The sequence below is a fragment of the Ammospiza nelsoni genome, chromosome 3, assembly GCF_027579445.1.
Source record: "Ammospiza nelsoni isolate bAmmNel1 chromosome 3, bAmmNel1.pri, whole genome shotgun sequence".
In the NCBI taxonomy this organism is placed as follows: domain Eukaryota; kingdom Metazoa; phylum Chordata; class Aves; order Passeriformes; family Passerellidae; genus Ammospiza; species Ammospiza nelsoni.
In genome coordinates, this window is record NC_080635.1 from 92,534,215 (window position 1) to 92,556,826 (window position 22,612).

Sequence of the window (22,612 nt, forward strand, 5' to 3'; positions counted from 1 at the left end):
AAGCTGATGTGTGCTTGTTTTACTCTGTATTTTACTTTGGGTACCGCTTGTCTTGGGCTCAGCTTCCTGCCCTTAAACAGCACACCCTAATCCTGTCCCTGATTTAATTTGTAATCTGTGCCACCTATTGCATCACCCAAGACATCCACCAAGAAGGGCTGAGCCCTCCCGGAGTGCCCCGCAGGACTCACGGCTGTGCCACTGCTTGTGCCCCGCAGGACTCACAGCTGTGCCAATCCTTGTGCCCCGCAGGACTCACGGCTGTGCCAGTCCTTGTGCCCCACAGGACTCACGGCTGTGCCAGTCCTTGTGCCCCACAGGACTCACGGCTGTGCCAGTCCTTGTGCACACACCGCCTTTGCTTACGAGACTGCCCCGAGACGGTGTCAAAAGCCCCACAAAAAAATCAAGATATATCCGACACATTAGACCATTTGCTCTGTCAGAGAGAGAAGCTGCTGTGGTGTAACACAGTCTGAGTGGGCACAGCCTCCTCCCTGCTTTCTCCCCATTACTTTAGGGGACCCACAGGCTGGGTATTTAACTATTTGCTTTTGAGCCCTCCTGGAGGGAGGCGTGACCTTACCAGAAACCCATCCCACCCTCCGCAGCAAGGCACGGTGCTTCTCCGGGCAGGACTGCCAGAAGGAGGCCTCTAAGCTCTGCCCCCTTCCGGATAACTCCAGCCCGTTCCCGTGCCCCACACGAGGACCGATAGTCACAACCCAAACCCCGCCGGCCATCTTGGTTTAACCCCTGCAGCGCCACGGCCGCCGGGGCCCCGCCCCCTCGTCCCCCTGACCCCGTCTGTCAGTCAATCCGGGCTCGGCAGTGAGGGGCGGGGCCGAGGCGGCAGCCGGCAGCCGCAGCCAATCGGCGCGCGAGGTGCGGCGGCGCGGCGGCCAATCGGCGTTTCGCTTCTTCGTGGGTGCGGCGGCCGCTGTCGGTGCGCCCGCTGAGAGCCGCGGGCCCCGCCTGTCGCCGTCGCTGTCGCCGGCGGAGCTGTCGCGGTAGCGGCTGCAGCCTTAGCCTGGCCCTGCCCCGGAGTCACTGAGGATGAGCCCCCGCGCTGCCCAGCGCGCGTCCCGCCCTGCCCGCCCGAGTCCATTCATCTAGCGACTGGTGAGGGGCGGGCCGGAGCGTCCGGCGGGGGAGCCGCTCGGGGGACGGTCCTGGCGGAGGGGTCGGGACGGCGGCGGTGGGCGGCTGAAGGAGTGGGGAGAGCTCCGGGCAAGGCAGCCAGGGCGGGTAAAGGACGGCCGGCCACGTAGAATGGGAGGGGACCGGCTTCGTGGCTCGGCCTCCTGTGTCAAGAAGTGTCTCGGCGCTCCTCGGCTACGTGGACGCGTGCGGTGGGAGCCGGCCCGGCCCCTGCCCCTCTGCCTGCCCCTGGCCCCGCTCTGGCTCCCTGAAGCGCTGCACACCTTCCCCCGCCCTGACACTGGCAGGAACCTCTGGCCAGGTTTCCTTAGCTGCGGCTTCAGGGAAAGCCTGGCGTGTTTCTCTCCTTCTTGGTGCTGCTTGTCTGTTTTTGGTAGCAGCTCACAGTGCTGCTGGGTTAGACCAGCACCGTAAGCACTGGAGAGCCGCGGTCTCGTTAAAGTATCCTAAGTTATCTTAAGAGGATACTTCCATGCAGGCTTCCTAGGCGAAATACAGCTCTTTTTTTTGGTTATGTGGTCAGTGTAGCTGTCTGTCTTTGTGGAAACTGGTCACAGTTTGTGGTTTACAAAAAACAGTAATCGCCCGCCAACATCTGGTGTGGGTAGGCTGCAGTAAAACTGTACCAGAAGTTCCCAGTTAATTCAAAAACGTCACTTTTTCCCAAGATGGAAAAGTCCTTGATGGATTTATCGGACATAATTTGAAGTGGGGTGGAGTTCTTGTGCGCACTTGTGGTTTGTTGTGTTTAACTTCCCTTCAGCATTATCTGTTTCAATAAAGCCTGAAGCAAGATCTTGATGGATTGTGCAAGTGGCTGTAGCTGCACTCACTGTACTTTTGCCTGTAGCACTTGGTTTTAATTTTTTTAAATAGTACTAAGTTATTAAGCATAAGCAGTCCTTGGTATTTCTAGATAAGCACAGCACAGTATTTCACAGTTTACTGTTTATGTACAATGATTCCCAAGTGATAGATGTGCTCTGACGTTTGGAGCTGAATTTAGCTACCAGTGGTACTTTGGTCTTTTTTTGACAGATGTGTCAGCTTGTAATTGGCAGTGCTGCTTAGCTCAGCTAGGAGCAACTGAATTAGGGTTGTTGCATTGCTGCATGTCTCACTCTGATAAGGATTATGCTGTTGTTGTTGAAGGTACAGAAAATCTGGAGAAAGCCTCTAAAGGTCACTTGTGCTGGGGTGTACCTGTGCTGAGTGGTGGCACGGAGGCCCCATCCCAGGAAAAGGAGCAGCAGTGGCCCAAGGGATGTAGTGGGCTGGAATGTGGTGCCTTTCAAGGCAAATTGGTTTTCCTTCATAGCTTTGCTTCTGGGCAGGTCACATTTATTTATAACTTGAGCAGTTTGCTTGTTGTCTGGCTTGATTTGAGAGCCTCACGTGCATTCAGTTTGTCATTTGAAAATCCTTCCTGACATATCATCTGAATCTTTTATGAAATTTGAACAAAGGATGCTTTGTCCACTGTCTGGAGTAAAAGGGACTGGAGTTTTGATGTTTCCTCTTTGTGTAACAGACACCTTATTCAGAGGCTCTGGGTGGTCTGCTGAAGCCACAGCTGAAGGAGAAAAGAGATCCAATTTGCTTGTACTCAGGGGTTGTTCCATAAACATTCTGAATCCTAGTGACTCTTTCTAAGTTTTTCCCTACTTACTTGCTTCTCTTAAAACTTGCTATCTGAACTAGAAGCAGGACTCTGATATTTTGTGCATTGAGGAGAGCAGAACCCTTGTTTTCTGTGTCTCAATGCTCCTATTATATAGTCGAGAAGAAGCTGCTTTTTTAAAGGTCTCTTTGTGGGAATTTCAGGCTGCTGAACCACTCTTATCTACTGCATAGCTTAGATTTACCTGCTTTTCCTTGTACATTCAATCACTTTACTCCCCAGAAAATACATTTTGTGTTCAAGGGGTTGGAAAGTGTAGATTTTTGCCTGTTCTTCAACAAACATACAAGGAATTTGTGGACAGGTTAAACTATCTCTGGATATGTAATCTGAGCAGCAATTAGTAGTCTAACTGTTTTTAAAGGCTGTGTGCCACCTGTACCTGAAAGGTGCACTTGCTTTGTTTATCTAGGAATTCATCTGTGTTTCCTTGAGGATATCTTGCTTAATGCCAGTGCTAAGGCTGTTATATTACTACCTAGCCTCAATTTTCTGGTCACTTTTGTCAGATTCTAAACTGTTTCTTTAATAGGTGTTGGTGAAAGTTGCCTTTAGGTAAGAATACAGTCAACAGAAAGTCCTGGAAAAGTGGTAACATGATAGCAAATTCCCATGGCTTTATTTCTGTAAGCCGTTTTTTATTAGCTTTCTAATCAAGTAGTCTGTTTAGTGAAGTTTGCTTTAGGTACAAATATTTTAAGGATTTCTGTGCTGTTATGGTTACAGGTCTTTTGTGATGTTATGAAACAAATGTGAATGGACCAACGTGGAGAAATGTCAGCATGCTTGTTTAAAAAACAATCCACTTCCATTCTGCCCTGGAAATATTTAAGATACTGCAATACCCTTATAAGGATAGAGATAACCTTCCTGAAATGTGTGATGTTGCCAGTCTCATTTCACTTTGCAACTTATTATCAGAAGGAAAAGAAAATTAATTTAGTGCCGTCAGAAAAAACACATTATTTTTACTTTTCTTTTTTTTTTTTTAAAGGAAGGGTGTTAGGCTTGACAAGGAAAGCTGTATGCTTCTTTTATATGAAAAATAGAAACCATAACTTAGTTCTGTTTTAGGAGAACCAAATGAGGGGAGCTAGGTAATTTTTCACCATGTGCATTTTAGGTGTGACTTAGTAAAATTAAGTGTAAAATTAGTAAAATTTAGGTGTGATTTAGTAAAATTAATAACACTGAAAGAATAAATTATTAAACTCTGACAAAAAAGCAGTGAATGGAATGAAGTTATGCCAATTTTAAGGTCTTGAGAAATATGTTTTTAGTAAATCAGGCCAAGGATGGGTTTCAGGGCCATGTGACTAATTTGACAGTTGAGTTACTTTAATGCAGTGCACATTGAAGATGCAAACCCAGCAATCTGTCTTTGAGTGGTGCTGAATTCTGAGTAGCTGAATCTCTTCTGTGTTCTCTTTCACTTCCATGTAAGACCATTGTCTGTGTTAAATGAAAAAAGGCTCAACAGCAGCTACCAGCCACTGTCTTGGTACCAGTACCCACATCCATGTCAGCCAGGTTTTGTTGTCTCTAACCAGTACTCACATCCATGTCAGCCAGGTTTTGTTGTCTCTAACCAGTACCCACATCCATGTCAGCCAGGTTTTGTTGTCTCTAACCAGTACTCACATCCATGTCAGCCAGGTTTTGTTGTCTCTAACCAGTACCCACATCCATGTCAGCCAGGTTTGGTAGCTCTAACCAGTACCCACATCCATGTCAGCCAGGTTTGGTAGCTCTAACACCCGAGTGTAGGCTTTCAGGAAGAATTGAAAGGACCACAGATGGCAGTTCTAGTATCAAATCAGACTGGATGCTAGAGGCATACATTGACACAGCCACCCATGAGGTGAGGGTTGGTTGCTGTTTCCTTGTACCTCTGAGCTGAGAGCACACAACCTCTGTGGAAATGCTTTCTGGAAAAAGAGAAAATTGGGGATGCATTGATAGCGAATATGGTACACAGAGAGAAGTTTCTGGAACTTCACAGTGGGAGGCTTCTGCCAACTCTGCTTTTCCCAAATGTTGAGATTTCACATCTGCTGTTTGCAGGAAATGAAATCTATCACCATCATCCTTAGTCACTAAGGTATTTGTAGAATCTTTGTTCACTTCATACTCAGGAGAGGTGTGACAGCTTTGATTTTTGTAGTGGCTTCCTGAGAGAAACAGATTTTTGAGACAAGCACAGTGGGTGCGGAGCTGCTGTTCAGCTGTAGGAGTTCTGCCTCCATAGGGTCAGAAGATGCATGTGACACCTTCCTTCTGGGAGGGTGTCTGACAGCTCTGGTGCAGTGGTGCCTTGCCTTCCCTGAGGGGGAGAGCTGAGTAAGACAGCCCTACCTACCCACTTGCAGGAGGTGAGATACCACAAACACTTTCTTGCTACTAAAGAATTGCTTCCAAATTGGTTCCAATCTTTTAAATTTTCCTGGGCTGTGAACGTGTATAATAAATAACTCATGTCTCTGAAGGCTAGAAACCCACTTGCTGCTGAAATAAAATATCTTTGGGATACTTTGAATGCTGCTCTAATTCCTTCATTTTTATGACTTTTTTCTATAATGTTAATTAGGAATCAATTTTTAAAAATAATTTGAATTCCAGATAATGCTTACTGTATCATAAAAGTGTTAAAAATATTATAGCTTTCTTTAGCTTTTTATGTCTTTTAATAATTACAACATTAAGAAGACACTGGTATTGTAACATGGATGTGATTCATGCTGAGTAGCCCACAGAAATATCTGCAAATAAAAGTGGAGACAGATAATCAAAATGGCACCATGTTCCAGATCATCTTAATTCAAAATTTAAAAAATGTTGGTGCTTCCTGTTTTGTGCTTGTTTTAGGTGCTCACTGTTCAGCTGGGACTCCATATACTAAAAGTAAGCATTTCATAGTGGAAATGCTTTCACACTGACTTGAGCTTCAATTCACAATTTGAAAGTTTTAAGGTTTCTCTTAAGGACTTCCTTTGTGGAACAGTCAGGTTTGATGATCACCTTTTTCCAGATTTTGTTTTAATGTGACAGCGTTTGTTGCCAGTGTGACAGCCTTAAGTGAAAACTTGATCTACAGCCTTCTGTCTTGAGCCCAAGGTGTATATATATATATATATCAATATACTAATGCCATATTTAGTTTTGTAATGTTTACGGTAAAGAAAGGCTGGGTTGGATTGACTTATAAAGAAATAATTCAGCAGGGTCAGGTTTCACATAGCTGAAGTAAATGTCACTGTGATGGAGTTAGTGTATGATAGGCAGGCTTATGTTTCTGTTTAGTAACAGGCTTTTTATTCTTTTAATACTTGATTTGTTATTCACATTATTTTGGTGTTTGGTAGGCTGGAGCTCAGATGCCTTCAATAAGTTTTTGTGTGGCCTCTGTTCTTTTGTTGTAATGGCACAAATCTCAGGATTTGCTTTCTTCTGGATCATTTTCTCATGCGATTCAGTGCCTTAGATAGGTGTGGATCTGCACAAAGGAAGGTGTGACACAGGGGACAGCAGGACTTCTTTCTTGGGTGGTGGTGCCATTTCATACCAGTTTAACAGATTAGTCAACCTTATGTCTCCCCTGAGTGATTTTCCTTAATGTTGTTTTTATCATTACCTTTATTTTCCTGTGTAGCAACAATAGTAATGCTTAAACAATGAGCTGTATTTAAGATGTGCTTTACAAGGCATGCATAAAATTTTTACTTCCGTGACATAATTCTGTTGCCTAGTGTCATGTTGGTGAAATGTGATACATTTTTTCCTGTAGATCTTGAAATGTTTGGGGTTTTTTGTAGATTTTTTGTTTTGGTCTGTTTTTTCATGAGGGTGTTTTGTTTTTAATTATTAGTTTTAGAAGAGTGTTTGATGTGCTGGCAGTCTGAGTGTGCTAATAGTTACCCATCACACTTCGATTCATTGGAACAAGAAGTCAGGTTGTATTCTTGAAATCAGAGCTTTTTTCCAAACCTGTTACAGTAATTTACTTCTCTTTATAATCTGAGGCTTGAGAAGGTCAGAGGACAAAAGTCCACACATATATATGATAAATTTCTAGAGTTACTGCAGAAGTTTGTATGTTGTTTGGAAAATGCCCTGTAGAGTGAACTAAAGCTTGCTGTGACAAATCTAAGCTGAACAGTTGTGGTGAGTTCAAGTCTTGTAAAGATTTCCTGGTGCTACCTCTGGTCAGGGATGAGGGACAAATTGTAGTGAATAAAAATGATTTTTGTTTTCTTTTTCATTTGCCTGCTCTTTGAACTTGTTTTGAAGGTATACACTGAACAACTTCTGGTCCATAGATTTGCATTCTGAGTATTGTAACCCTTCTGAATGAGGTTGAAAAGTAATTGTTGGAGGCTTGGTTATGAGATATTTAAATGAATACTCTGGACTAGATTTTTTTTTCTTGAAAGTTTAGATTCTATTGCTAATGTTTGCTCTAAGCTGATTGCTTGCAGCTTTATGGAAATCTTGATTCTTAAAACAGGAGGAGGACTGGGATTTCTCTTTTCCAGACAAAATCATATTTTTCTAATATGTCTTTGCAAATAAAGTTATTAAGAAAATATGGTTTTAGATTTAGTGGCTGAAAAGCAGTGGAAGCTAAGCTCAACCTTTTTGATGGGGTTGGAGTCAAGGAGTAGGATGTGAACATTTATATGACTGCTAAGCTGAGTAGGATGGGAGACTTTTGTGTTTTGTTGGTTTTCTTTTTGGTGTTTCTTATCCCTGTCTTATCCCCCTCCCCCCCATTCCCCACTCTGAGGGCTTGTTAACATTTTTAGTTTGTTCTTTTTTAGCTTTCAGGATGGCATTGTTCAGCTTCTCTTGGAATATTTTAATTGTGGGTAGAACAACTTCAAATTACGTTTTGCATAGCAAACAAAAACTTGAATACTGTTTCACTCAGTTTGAAACATATCTGGAAGGCTGAAGAGTGATTTTTTGGGGGTTTTGTGCATAGTGATGTATGTAGTTCACTTTTTCTGCTTTCTGAGTTTGTGTGTGATTTTTGTACTGAAGTCTGCACATCTTGTGACACTTCTGACTATAACTGCAGACATTTCGTAGGCCAGGTGAGTGTTTCTGTCAGGCCTCCTTTACTTTTGAGAAGAGGGATGCCAGAGAAAGATGTATATGCTAAAGATAAGTATGCACAGCTAAACAGAAGAGCTGGATGCCCCAGACTGTAAATATATATTTTCATGAAGAATTATTCTTATTTTTGCTTCCTGTTTCTTCTTCTTTATCCCTTACCCCTTCCAAGTTAGACCTCTTTTCTTCTTGCCTGTTTCAGGAGCTTTAGACCTTAGCCCTGCATGAGTGCTAACAGCCTGAGTTCATGTCTCTTGTACAAGCTGCTTTTATTTGCTTTGGTGCCATCCTCCATCCCACCTTTGTGAGCAGCTCTGGGAGTGGTGGAGAGGAGCCTTCCTATTGATTCTGCAGATTAGAATTGCCAGGGACATGGAAAGATGTTGGGGCCAGGGAAGAGAAAGTGGGACACAAGCCTTTTATTGCAGTGGTTGTGAAGTTTGGTGGTCTTCCTTCTGCCACGTTACTAACAATGCCTCTGTTAGCAATGGTGTACTCAGCAGCTGAGGGGATTTTCTGGTGGATGGCTTCCACCCCCCCCAGTCTTTTAGTTCAGTTCTTAGTTTCTGATGACAAAGTAATGATACAATTTGACACTAAACAGTCAGGATCATGAGGATTCTCAGGGTGGGAAAGCAAACTTTTTTGGATCTAGTTTACTTTGTGGCCTAAACAATTTATGTTAAAGAAAGGTAGGAGGTGCCTTTGGAGGCTGGGGTGGGGAAGGGAGTAATGCTTTTTTAATCTGATTGGATGTCTGAGTATAAGCTCGGATGGCATGGGGCAGGTCAGTCAGCCCTTGTCACATTGTCTTGTCCTGTACTTGCTAGTTTGATATGCAGTTAAATCAGTACAGTTGCAGGGGTAAAAGGCTTTTGTTTACTAATCTGTTCTGGTTTGCTCTCTTTCAGGTCTCCCTTGCAATTATGGAGTTTTAGAAGAATAAGGTAGTGTGGAGGGGGAATCCCCCTCTGCACGCTAGAGGTAGTTCACTTTTGGAATTTTCTACGGACAAGATTATTTGTTATATAAGATGGTGAAATAAGACTTCTAAAAATATATATTTATAAATATTTATTTGGATCAAGTGCCAAACATAACAGTGCAAAGATTTCTAATGGCAGCTCAATAAGCTTGGATTTACATCCTTGGAATTACAATTTTTCTAAGGCACTGTGTTGTGTACTGAATTGGAGTGCCTTGATACACTTAAGGGTTGTTCCCCTTAAGGAGAAGAGCAGCTTTAGCACTGAAGATGAATTCTTACATGCCAGAGTGCACTTCAAAGTGTCGATCTCTACAGCATGCTCTGGATGTTATTTCTGTAGTTACCAGAGGAAGTGAAGGCCAGATCAAGGCCTTTCTCTCTTCTTACTGCTACAATGCTGCAACTATCAAAGATGCCTTTGGTAGAAATGTTATACATCTCGCTTCGTCCTGTGGCAAAAAAGGTGTGCTGGACTGGTTGGCTGAGACCAAAGGAGTGGATCTCTTGGCAAAAGACAAGGAGTCTGGATGGACAGCTTTGCACAGAAGCATATTTTATGGATACATTGATTGTGTTTTGTCATTACTGAAGGTGAGTGATTTGCAGCTGTAATTTACCTTGGCACCTACCATGTTTAGAGTTTTATTGCATTTGTAAAAGTGTATTTTTAAACTTGACTGGAAGCCTCCTGAGGCTTGTCTTAATACTGTGCTCAGATTGCAGTGCATTGATTTACTTGAAGGTTGTCTCTGTTAACACAGATGTCTGCCTTTGCCCATGCAGAAATCAGCACTGAGAAAGGATCCCTGATTAATTGTGGACTTCCTTGAAGGCTTGTTTATGTAGATGATATCAGGCTCAGGATCTTACAAACAGAGAGTGCTCAGACTAAAGATACTCTGAAAATAGACCTGTGGTAATTGTATCAATTGATGTTAGAGAACATAAAAAATAAGGGAAAATTAAATGGAGCTATAATTAGAAATTAATCTTATATTTTAGAGATAAACAATTAAAGATATGGAGTATTCTATTAAGTGACTCTCCATTTCATTAGTATTTTAAACCAGGGCTTTTGCTCAGTCCCCCTTACTCCTTTCTTACAACTGTTGTTTCTTCCCATCCAATTAGCAAGTTGTATATATTTTTAATTAATCTTCCTTCTGTTCCTCCTTTTGCAAGTACAGCAAAGAGAAGAGATGTTTGTTTGAGATGTTCAGAGTCTCTTTAACCATGTGAAAAAAATGAAGTATTTGTGGTTCGGTGGTTTTTAAAAAGAAACCTTTTAAGGCAGAGAATGTTCCATTTTGAATGCAGTCTTTTAAAATTACAGTGACTAGCCATTTGTAGATGTAACTCTCTGCTTCCTACAAGACTTTAAATAGAAAGATGGTGGATCTGGTAGGATCTGATAACTGTTAAATATTTATTTCATGTGCTGTCCCCTTACAGAGTGGGGAAGCTTTCATTCAACTTGAAAAACGTAGGTGTTTTTATAAGCATTGTACGTATGATTCTGTTCTCTAGAAAAGTGGAAACTGTGCACGTGACATATGAAAAAGTTTTCAGTCCTCTAATGCATGTGTGTATATCTGTATCTTTGATATTTGCTTACAGGAGGCCTGTACAGCCTTTCCCCAATGTCTTTACTTTTCTGTGAGTTACATAAGTGAATGAGATTTTTTTGCTAGCCAGCTCTGCTGATATTCTTCTAAGAAGCAGCACAAAACGGTTCATGGAGGATGCTCTCTCCTCTCAGTTCCTTGACTGAAGTCTGTCTCCTGTACTGTGTTATGAAAAGGATGTGTTCGTAAGGTATTATAGCAACAACAGAAACTGATTATAGAATGGAATTATGAAATAGGTGAGATAGAAGGAGATCTAAGATTGCCTAATCTAGCCCCCATGCTCAGGCAAGGTCAGCTAGAGCAGACCAGGGCTAGGTCTGGTTGGATTTTGAGCAGAGCATCAGACATTTCTGTTCCAATGTTTTACTATCAGTGCAGTAAAAGTGTGTTTTAGATTTAAACAGGATTTCTTACATGTTAGTTTGTGCCCATTGCCACTTTTTCTGTCACTGGATATCATTGTCATCCCTACCTCTAACCTCCAATTAGGTATTTATTATGTATGATAAGACATGCTGTCCCCCTCCCCCATCCCAAACCTCCTCTAGGCTAAGCATGCCAGCTCTCTCAGCTTCTCTTTCAGTGTCAGATGCCCCCGTCATTATCTTCATGGTCTTTTGCTGAGCTTGCTCCTGTGTGTCCTTATCTGTCTGGGAGTCCAGACCTGAACCCAGCACTCCAGTGCTGAGTAATGCTTGCTGGCAACACTCCTGCCTGCAGCCCTGGATGCTTTCAGCATTCTTAACTCTGAGCTTGCTGGCTTGTGGTCATCTGGTGGTCTGCAAGAGTCCCTAAGTCCTTTTCTACTAAGGTGCTTGCTAGTCATTCAGCCTCCAGCTGTACCAGTTCACCAGGTTGTTCTTCCCCAGGGCCAGGATTTGCATTTCCCTTTGTTGAACTTTATGTGGTTCCTCTTCCTGTTGCTCTAGCTTGTCAAAGTCCCTTTGAATGTCAGCATAACCCTCTGACTTATCAGCCACTCCTCCTGCTCTCCTGTCATCACCTTTGCTGAGGGAGCAGCACTCTAGCCTATCATCCAGGTTATAAGTCAAGATGTTAAACAGTACTAGCTCCAGAATGAGCCTCTGGATTCCTAAACTAGTGTGGATGACAGACTTCTGCCGTGGGCTGGAGGTGTTCTTGGCTTATTCTGAGGCTGTATCTAACTACAAGATTTGCCACGCAGCAGTTGGAGTTTGTTTTCACAAATTCCAACCATGTGAATATCCCTACAGCCTCTGTCTGCTTGTGAACATTTTAAACAACTTCCAGAAATGAAGAATATCCAGCTATCTGTTAGGTCATAAAAATAGATCAGTCTTTTCTATTATATGGTGAATTAATCCCAGCCCTGTTGCACTAGGGTTGTCTTTATAATTTGGAGAATGTGTGCTGTTGTTCTTCTGGGGAATGTTTTTTTCAGAAAAAGTTGTATTTCATGTGTTTGCCTCTTAAGTGTGAGGTTTTCCAAGGTATCCTTTGTATTAGCCATGACCTCAGGTACAAGGGATGCAGGTACAGCTGAGTTGGCTATTGGATTCTGTTTGAGGACATCTGGAGTCCCCTTTTGGGAGGTGATTGATGGAACTTGACTTCCTTCCTAAAATCAATGCTGCTGTAGCAGCAGTCTTTTTTATTGAGAAAATGGTATTTACAGAGATTGTCTGTGTCTGTCTAAGTTCTGAAAGAATGACCTGTGCATGCTTTGTGCCTCTGAACCTTCTCTAATTCTCTCTTTCCTGGCTGTTTGTGTCCTCTTGCCTTTTCTCAGCAACCATCAAACTCTGTTCCTTGCTTGTTTTCAAAGTAATAGTATTTTATTTTTTATTTTGTCACTTGTCTAGCTTGTCAAAACTGATTCTGTAGAATGCCAGTTTAAGAACATGCATCCTTTGAAGCTGGTAAATTAATTTTTGGTGAATACTTGCCATTCCTAGATGTCAGTGCTTTATCTTCACATCTGTTTCCTTTGTGTTTTGCTGGTTACAGTTTATTATACAGTCAGTGTTGAGACAATAAAATCCATGTTAATATATCAACAAGATGTATACATGGCAGAACAGATTTGCAATGTTCTTGGTTTGTTTTAGATTTGCATACAGTTTACTTGAATCTGAAAATTTTCTTTTATCAGTATTAAACTTCAATTAAAGATATGATTTGCTCCTTAAAAGGTTTACCTGGTTTACATTAAGCTATGCAGTTAAAATTAACTTCAGTTCTTCTCCTCTCCTCTTTCAGCATGGTGTTAGTCTGTATGTTCAGGATAAAGAAGGCTTATCAGCTCTGGATCTTGTGATGAAAGATAGGCCTATCCATGTGGTGTTCAAGAAAACTGGTAAGAAATAAAATAGTCTAATTTGTATTTTGCAATGAGATCTGTTTCAACAATGTATTAATGAATGCACTAGTTTATACAATGTTTTCTATTTTTAATTGTGACTTCATAAATCGTGAGATGCCTGATGCTAGTGTTGATCATCTGTACAATATTATTGGAATATTTTGTCATGGTACCTTACTTCTTATAATACTAAATGTTTTTAAAGTTCAGTTTTAGGTAAAAAAAAATTTCCTCTTCAATTTTTAGATAGAAATAGCAATTGCTGTTTTTTGAAGTCAATGTGCACAATACTGATACATTTACTAGAGAGGATTTTTTCATTACAGATCCCACAGAAGTCTACACCTGGGGAAACAATATAAATTTTACTTTGGGCCATGGTGGTCAGCAGGGTAGACATCATCCTGAATTGGTGGACCTTTTTCCTCGGAATGGCGTGTACATTAAACAGGTATTCCTCATGTATTACATAGGCACTTCTCCTGGGGAGGGGTGTGCAAGGGGGAAAAAGTGACCAAGGGGAGTTATCAAACATTGAAGATTTCCATGGAAAAACAGTTCTTGGTGCCTTCCCCTCTCTGCCCACCTCCTTACTTCCCTGCACCCCCATTCACCATCACTGAAATTGTGGTTCTCTGTTTTCTGGGGAGAACAGGGGTTTCTGTATTATTTACTTTGGATATATGGCTTGTGTGTCATTAAATACATTCAGGAACTTGACACTTCTGTAACTGTGTTGCTGACTTCCTGTGTGACTCCAGTCACACTTTGAACTGAAGTGGAATAATAAATGTGCTTGGTACTTGTTGAATTAAAATCCATCTTGTGTTCAAAGCAGCATATGCTGTTAAGCACATGTCTCTAATAACTTCTTGTGACTTCAGTTTGAGAATATTTGAAAGTTTAAAGTACAACTTGAGCAAACATTCAGGGCAGACAATCTGTGCTGCAGTCTTAACATGTTTTCTTTGGCATTTCTGAGGCAGCACCGTGGACCTTAAAATTCAGTCTTTCGAGTTTCTGTTAGCCTGTGGGGCCATGCTTGATCTTATTTTAATAAACTGAAACTGTTGATCTCTTCAAGTAGCTTAAGGCAGTACATAATATGTTTAAAGCAAGTATTTTATGTGTCCTATGATTTAATACCACTATCCTACTTGTATTTTCATGAATATAGTTTAAAGCAGAACTTCTTCACAAAGTACTTATGGCAGGTGTTTTCAGATTATCCAGAAAAATTAATCTGTCCTATGTTGCCTCTTCCCATCCATTTTTTCCTCTTTTTTCAGGTGGTACTCTGCAAATTCCACTCTGTGTTCCTTTCCCACAAAGGCCAAGTGTATACATGTGGACATGGACAAGGAGGGCGCTTGGGTCATGGTGATGAGCAAACTTGCTTGGTATGCTGTCTTGTGTTACTCCTTGTAGTCTGCTATGATGTTTCTTTTATTTCTAGCAGCAAGGCTAAAAAGGGAATTAGAGTTTTTGTCAGTGTACTTTCAAAATGATTTTGCTATTCATTTCAAACCAATCTCCTTGCTTCCCACTAAGTAACAGAAAAGCTTTCCCAGTGCTAATAGTGAGGTGGCAGAGAGTAGAGAAGTGTGCATTTAATTATAGTTTAACTTCAGATAGCTAGATGCTGTGGTCAAACTTGTGTTATGGCTGAGTTGATTTAAAGGCCAGCTGATGCTAGATAAGAGGAAGCAAATGTTTTTTGTCTGGGCTTTTTGGCAGAGGAACAGCAGTACAGTGCTGGGAAGCTGTAGTGGCAGGAAGAGGGCTGGTAGGGTTGTTTTTTACTAGACTTATGCAACTTAATTGAAAAGTCATTTTCATTTGAATAGTACATTGCTGCAATGCACAAAACTAAAATTTGAGAGCACTAAATGTGATAACAATACAATTCTTAGACTTAAGCATCTTATCCTACCTTGTAGCATGCATTTATCTTGCAGCATAGTCAATTTTAAAAATTTCTAATATTGAGTATCTGGTGGAAGTTGATATTCTATTGCTGAATGCTATAGTGGAGACTGGAGCTCACATTTTCTTACTTTTTTTTAAAAGAAAGTAATTCTGTTAAATTAGGATTTTTTTTCAAATTGCTTTTCAAAATTGTGATGTTACATGGTTGAATAAAGGAGAAGTCATGTTAGAGTGCATCGAGACTCAAAGATACAGAACTGCTTCCTTATTCTGTGAAATTTCATCAGGATTATCCTGTGTTGGAGGGAGATAGCTTTAGTGTTTGTGGTACTTAAAATACCACGTGATAGTTAATATTTGTTCAGCTGTCCTGAAGATGTAGTTTCCAACCTAATTCCAGAGCAGGTGGTTTAAAATTCATCTCTCGTCATAGAAAAGGACATTTCCATGATAGCATTTCAAATGAAAGTAGTTAATCTTACTGCACTGGATGTGCTTGTTATGTTAATGAGTGTGTTGTGTGCTCAAATGCATTTTATCTTTATTTCAATATTTGGTCATGACTTTCTGTTGGTGTAACTTTAGTTTCATGGATGGCCACTGGTTAATAACAAAACAACATGCTTTTGTATCAACTATTTTTTTTTCCTGATTCAGGTTCCAAGACTTGTTGAAGGCTTAACTGGTCATCAGTGCTCCCAGATAGCTGCAGCTAAGGATCATACTGTTGTTCTAACAGAAGATGGATATGTTTACACATTTGGTTTGAATACTTTCCATCAATTGGGTATTCTTCCTCCTCCTTCTAATTGCAGTGTTCCAAGACAGGTAAAAATAACATCAATCAAAGCTTAAATGTTTGGTGTTGCTGTTTTGGTTTCTCTTAAAAGAAAGTAAAATGTGAAGATTATAAAAATAACCACTAAGCTTTTTCAGAACAGCAAAGTTTAATGTGAGTTCAGATAAATCTTGATTCTGTGTTATCAGACATCTCAGATCTTAACTGTGTTCTGATAAATGTCTGAGTTTGTAACCTGAACAAGACCAAAATTTGTAGTGTGATAAAAGGTACAACTGCCAAAACCCTTTTCTTCCCCCTTCCCCAAATTGTTCTGTAGCTAAAGTATGAATAGATATGTATCACTTGAGAATCATGGTCTGAACTCCTTTGGATCACTGGATGATGGATCTCAGGGTTGGAGCATTACATCCTTTGCTGGAAGCACTGGAGTCGGTGCTTTGGGAAGAGTAGTGACAGGGAAGAGGGGGTATGGGCATCAGCAGCTTAACTATATTTCTATGCCTAATGTCTATTTTTTTTTTGTAAGTAAAGAAGCTTTAACTTCATCTGAAGTAGAGCAACATGGCACTATTAGTGTCAAAAAGAATGATTGGCCAAAATGCAACAGGATAGTGTTTTGGGGTACCGTGTGTTCTTTAGTAGTGTAATGACAGCTCTATATCCACAATATTTGCCATGATTTTATCATCTTAAAATGGAAAACTTAAGTTAAATGTGAAGTGTGGAATTAGTAATGTAGTGTTCTGCAGTGTTTAGGCCATTAGGACTTGCAAGTTTAAACTTCTAGTTGACATTTTGCAGCACCTGAGTCTTTTGTGGCTGTGCTATTCATGTCCTGTTCAGTCTTGTTCAACATCTTACATATGAAGACAGCCTAAGGAGACTTGATTCTAGTTCTGATTAGCTATTACAAAAAGTTTTGTTCTTTTTTTCATTAGTGCAATAGTACCCCACTTGACAAACTTCTGGAATAATCTGATTTATTAGACTGTATGTGGATTGATATTAGTGCTTCATTCTTAATGACTTTAGGAGTTAAATGTTGTCAGAAGTTTGTACATGTGAAATTCACCTGTTGCTACTTAATATTAAGATGTACTTTGGATTTGTGCTTAGGTTCAGGCAAAAAACCTGAAAGGTAGAATGGTGATTGGAGTGGCTGCAGGCAGATTCCATACTGTGCTATGGACTAAGGAAGCAGTGTATACCATGGGGCTGAATGGCGGCCAACTAGGTAAGGTAGAAGCATTCTGACAGTAAAACCCAGCCATTGAAAGATGTTGTTCATGCTTAACCTATCATCTGCTTCTGAGAACAGAAGCCTGGATGAAGCTTTTTTCTCTCTCTCTTGTTTGTTTTTTTTAACCAATCTGATGACATCATCCTTTCACACTTCTTTCAAAGAATATTTTTCATTCCTACCAATTACTTTCACATTTAGAGATGACGGGAGCTTGTCAAATTTAGCTCTCATTTGAACTCTTTTTAACTTTTACCTTCCATGTATCTTGTGTGGTCCTGCCACTGGAGACTTTGAGGAAATGGAATGTTGCTGTGTTGGAAATTACTCCAAGGCAAGCTTGTCTCCTTCCAGCAATCTGGCTGGCACTGCCTTTAATAAACTATAAATTAGCCTTGAGCTTTCCTGCCTATGTCCTTCTTTCATGAAGCACTGTAAACATGCTTCTGATAACTTTTTCCATACTAACTTTTTAAATACTTGCCTATATCTAGAATTTTTTCAGCAATACCATTACCAGAATCTTCAGTTAACTTTTTCTTATTCTGAAATCAAGAAAGAACCTTTTAAAAATATATTACCAACTGGTGAACTTGATTTTTTGTATGAATGGGGCATTTTAATTGCTTTTATCTTTTTTAATAAACAAGTATTGCTATATTGATTTGGATTTGCATTTTTGCAGTTTTGGGTCTATGGGCAAACAAAACTATTAGCTATCTCTGCTACTTAATCAGTTCTGGCCTCAGGTTCCAGGTAGTTTTGTATTTCTATGTTAAGGTGTCAAAGGTATGTGAAAAAACTTGTCTTTGTCTGAGAAATACCTTAGTAATGAGTGTCTTCTTGGGGTTTTTTGCCTTTTTCTTTTATAAGCACCCATCAAATAAGCTTTTTTTATGGTTGCTTATGTTTTTGGGATTGTTCTGGCTAGCATGTGGCCCAGAGCAGTACCATAGAGAGACAGTAATTGAATCTTAAGTGATATTATCTGTGTCAGCTGGGCACCATGGTAGACCTGTGGTGGTAAACCTTGCCCCCATCAGATGTTTGAGCATAGCCCTACATTGTCCTGTGGCAGGGTTGCTGCCAGCTGTAGAGGCAGCTCTGCTGCTTGTTTCTTGGTATATGTGCTCTGCTCTGTGATGCCAAGAATCAAAAATCAGGATTATGCCATGTATGAGATTCCTGATGTTAGGTTTCTTGTTGCAACAGAGCAGCAATGATCTGTTTGGTTTGTTTTCAGAGATATTGCATTACAGCTCCAACCTTTTCTGTTTCATGTAACTGCTGCCTTCTTGCTTACCTGCAGTTACAGTAATTTTTTAGACAAGCTTATTTTTTTTGTATTCCAGTGTGCAAAATAATCTGTAGTTTATGCCAGTGTTATGGTAGTTCTACTATCTTGAATTTTTGTATGATCAAATAAATACTCTTTTTTTGGACTCAAAGCAGTACCACCACATTGAATAGCTTCCCTGTTGGATATGCCTTACTTCATTTTTATGTATCAAGTCTTGGTTTTCAGGTGTTTGTAGTGAAGTAACAAGTAGGTGTGGTGGGTCTCATCTGCCTAAATATTTTAGAGACAAGTTATCCAACTACCTAAAAAATCTCCTGGACTTTAAAGGTTCTTCAAAGTAGTGTCATAAAGTATCCTTTAAATGCACAATGTGTGGAATGACAAATAATCTTTTGAGTGTGTTGTATTTTCTAGGTTATCTGCTGGATCCTAATGGAGAAAAATGTGTAACTGCACCTCGCCAGGTCTCTGCTCTACACCATAAAGACATCTCTGTGTCCCTGGTCTCTGCAAGTGATGGCGCTACAGTATGTGTTTCTGAAAGAGGAGATATTTATTTACTTGCAGACTATCAGTGCAAAAAGATAGCTTCCAAGTATGTGTTACTTTTCTAATTTGTCATGAAGAACAATAGGGGAAAATTTCACTGTAGTTGTATACTTGCAAGCTATTTTCAAGATTTTTGTGCATAAAGTACAGAAAATACAGTGGTGCCCTGTAATTTCTTCATTGGTAGTTCTTTCATATGAACTAGGGCTATCATTTTTGTTTGTTTCTTCATTTGTTTTTTTTTTTTTTTTTTTTTTTTTTGACAAGAGGCTAAGGTGCCACTTACTGTTTACCAAAGATATTTAAAGAAACACATTAGGAGGAAATATTATGTGCCGTAAAATTAAAGACATTGAAACTGGTATTTTTCTTCCCCTGTTACTCTGATTTTGTCTAAGTGCGTCTTGGTAGAGATGTTGAAGATCTGCAATTCTGTTTATTTATGTTGTTATGATTTTGAATCAGTGATTTGGGGTCTGAATTTCCTAATTAATGTGTAGATATAGTACATTATAAGGAGTAATTTAGGTTGCAAGGAGGACGTTGTGAAATCCTCTGGTACGTATGCTAAAACCAGGGTGTAAAACCTGTTGAAGAAGCTGGATTCTTGACTCATGAATTTAGGAAAATATTCAATCCTGTTCTCTTTTACTTAGTTTGCAATGGCAGATTAGAATAGATTTTTTTTAGATTTGATTTTCCCACATAACTCCCCCCTAGTTTTTCAGCTTCGCTTCAAATTCTGACAGTATTTATTGACATATTACAGCTTAATGATTGCTTTATACTTAATTTCTACATAGCTGTAAGTGAAGGTGTTGACACTTGAAGAACCTTAATGCTGTGTCCTGTGTTCTTATGCTAAGCAACTGAAAAAACATAATGAATATGGTTTTGATCAGCTAAAAACCAAGACCTAGCAAACCCTTGAGAAGTGACCTGCTGGGACAGGATAGATGTTTTAATACAAACAGCTGAACAAATTTTTGTAATGATGAAATCAAAGCTACGTAATCTACTGATTTTCACTCATAGAATGAGTGACATTCATGAAATGTAATTCATGTAATGAATTTCACTCATTACAATTCTTCACAAATGTAATTCTCCATTTGTGAAGAATTACAGATTGTTCACAAAATCTGTAATTTTATGAAGAACTTACAAGTATACAATCTGATATACTTAAAAACAAAAGAAAAGTTATAGTCTGCTGTAATATTAGCAACTATGTTAACAGAACCAGTAGAATGAAACTAAACATAAGTAATTTTTCAGTGTCACTGCCTCAGCTTTACTTTTTTACTGCTTGTGTAAAATAAAAAGGTAACTGTCATAGAACCAACATGAAGTACCCAGTAGGGAGGTACTAATTTACTTTTTGTGTTCTTTCAGACAACTGAACCTTAAAAAAGTTCTTGTCAGTGGAGGATATTTGGAGTATAAAGTAGATACCCAGCATCTTAAAGAAAATGGGGGTCAAAAGACTTGCATTCTGGCACTGGATGAAGCTGGAAGGGTAAGTTGTTATAATTATAATTATATAGCAGGCTGCATAGTGATTAATTAAACTTTAAATGTTAGACAGGACAAAGTCATGCATAGAAAGTAAGGAATTTCACAGAATCATAGAATATGCTGAGTTGAAAGGGACCCACAAGAATTGCCAGGTCCAGCTCCTGGCCCTAAACAGCGCCATCCCCAAGAGTCACACCAGGTGCCTGAGAGCATTGTCCAAATGCTTCTTGGACTCTGTCATGGTTGCTGTGACCTCTCCTCTGGGGAGCCTCTTCCAGTGCCCAGCCATCCTCTGGGTGAAGGATCTTTTTGCAGTAAAGATACAATGTCAGGCCATTCCCTCCGGTCCTGTCACTGTCACCACAGAGCAGAGATCGGTGCCTGCCCCTCCCCTTCCCCTGCCAAGGAAGCTGTCACTGCAGTGAGGTCTCCCCTCAGTCTCCTCCAGGCTGAACAGACCCAGTGCCCTCAGCTGCTCCTCACACAGCTTCCCCTCAAGGCCCTTCCCCATCTTTGTTGCCCTCCTTGGACACTCTCTGATAGTTTAATGTCTTTCTTACATTGTAGCACCCAGAACTGCCCCCAGCACTGGAGGTGAGGCTGCCCCAGTGCAGAGCAGAGCAGGACAATCCCCTCCCTTGCCCAGCTGGTGATGCTGGGCCTGATGCCCCCAGGACAGGGTTGGCCCTCCTGGCTGCCAGGGCACTGCTGGCTCATGTTTAACTTGCCATTGACCAGGGCTCCCCTGTGCTGCTTTCCAGTATCCCATTCCCCACTCTGTCAATACATCCAGGGTTGCCCATCCCAGGTCCAGAATCCAGCGCATTCTCTTGTTGAACTTCATGTGGTTGGTGGTTGCCCAGCTTTTAATTTGTCAAGGTCTCTGCAGGGCCTCCCTGCCCTGGAGGGAGCCAGCAGCTCCTCCCAGTTGTGTATCATCTGTGAACTTGCTCAGTATCTCTCTCAGTCCTGCCTCCAAGTCACTTATGAAGATACTGAAGAGAACAGGGCTGAGGAGCCCTGTGGAGCAACCCCAGTAAATGACAGGTCACCAGTCTGATGTCACGCCATTCACTATTTTTTTTTCCCTTACTATTTAAGTGCTGCTTTACAGGACCCTACTAAATCCCTTTTTTCGATCTGCTCACTGAGAGATCTCAACCTTCACTGCCATCTAGTGGTGTTTACAAAGAAGCTTTTCCTGCTGAAATGCCTTCTTAAAGAATGTTGAAAAAGGTGCTTGTATATCAAAATAAGGAGCAATGTGGTCATTTCCTTTTCTTCCCTCGCATTTGGCTGAATAATGTTTTGAAATGATCTTATCTTTTCATTAGGTCATTAGTTGTCTCAGAGATGATAAACTTTCAATTCAGTATTTGATCATGTGAGGTGTAGCCTCTAGCATCTGTAGTATTGGTAGTGCCCCTTCAGCATCTTTGGGACACAGCTTTAGCAGTAAGGAATTACTTGATCTTCCTGCACCAGAGGAAGAATGTCCATGTGCATTTCATATCTTTCCGTGTTGAATACTGACAAGTATTGGGATCTTCAGTGCTTTCAGGCATTATAAATTATTGAATAAGGAGAGGGATGGCATCTTAACACTTGGGTTTACTGAATCAGTGCTTCCTGGTTTGGCTTGATTGCATTTTCTTGAAGGGAGTACTGTTTAACCTAGAAAATAAATGTCATAAAGGGAATCTTGTATATACATACTTGAAGAGAAGATGTAAAGAAGATAGAGCCAGGCTGTTTTCAGTGCTGCCCAGATCCAGGACCAGAGGCAGTGGGCACAAACTGAAATAGGGCAGGCTCCATCTGAATATCAGGAAGCACTGAGGGTGGTTCAGCACTGCCAAAGGTTCTCAATTAAGGTTGTGAAATCACTATCCTTGGAAATACTGAAAAGCTGTCTGGACGTGTTCCTGGGCAGCTGGCTCTGGGTAGTCCTGCTTGAGCAGAGGGTTGGACTAGACAACCTCCGGAAATCTCTTTCAATTTCAACATTCTCTAATTCTTAGGGCTCAAGGCAGGGGAAGTGAAATAGGTTACTCAAGTTCTTCTGCCCCTTCCTTATGTGGATGCTAACAGACCTGTGCAGGTCCTTCAGTGGTAGAAAACGAAGGCCTGACTTTAGCACTGCTGATGCCACATTCTGACTTCATCTTGCTTGGGCTGTCTTTCAGACATGTACAGTGTACCTTCTTGGGGTCTTGCTGTGCATGCAGTGCTTCATATTCCTGAGGGTTTTGAAGTTGGTCATGATCTTAATTTCAAACCTAGACTGATGCAGAGAAATTTGAGATTTTTGTCAAGCAATTAACAGGAAAATGATTTAAATTTCCAGTGTGCTAGCTTTG

At 40.8% G+C, this 22,612-nt stretch overlaps 1 protein-coding gene across 2 annotated transcripts in view; it reads left to right on the forward strand.

The window, feature by feature from the left end:
- The first annotated feature begins 927 nt into the window (after positions 1-927).
- Positions 928-22,612, forward strand: part of IBTK (inhibitor of Bruton tyrosine kinase) — a 53,430-nt gene continuing 31,745 nt past the window's right edge. Inside the window, exons 1-9 of one of the 2 annotated variants that reach the window (XM_059468100.1) lie at positions 928-1,122; positions 8,866-9,533; positions 12,812-12,908; positions 13,241-13,365; positions 14,204-14,314; positions 15,501-15,671; positions 16,762-16,879; positions 18,600-18,780; positions 20,130-20,253. In XM_059468100.1, the coding sequence (XP_059324083.1) occupies positions 9,210-9,533; positions 12,812-12,908; positions 13,241-13,365; positions 14,204-14,314; positions 15,501-15,671; positions 16,762-16,879; positions 18,600-18,780; positions 20,130-20,253 (1,251 nt within the window). In that variant the 5' untranslated portion in view covers positions 928-1,122; positions 8,866-9,209. Of the gene's footprint in view, positions 1,123-8,808; positions 9,534-12,811; positions 12,909-13,240; positions 13,366-14,203; positions 14,315-15,500; positions 15,672-16,761; positions 16,880-18,599; positions 18,781-20,129; positions 20,254-22,612 lie in introns of those variants that run through there. The other variant, XM_059468101.1, reaches the window with a different exon arrangement.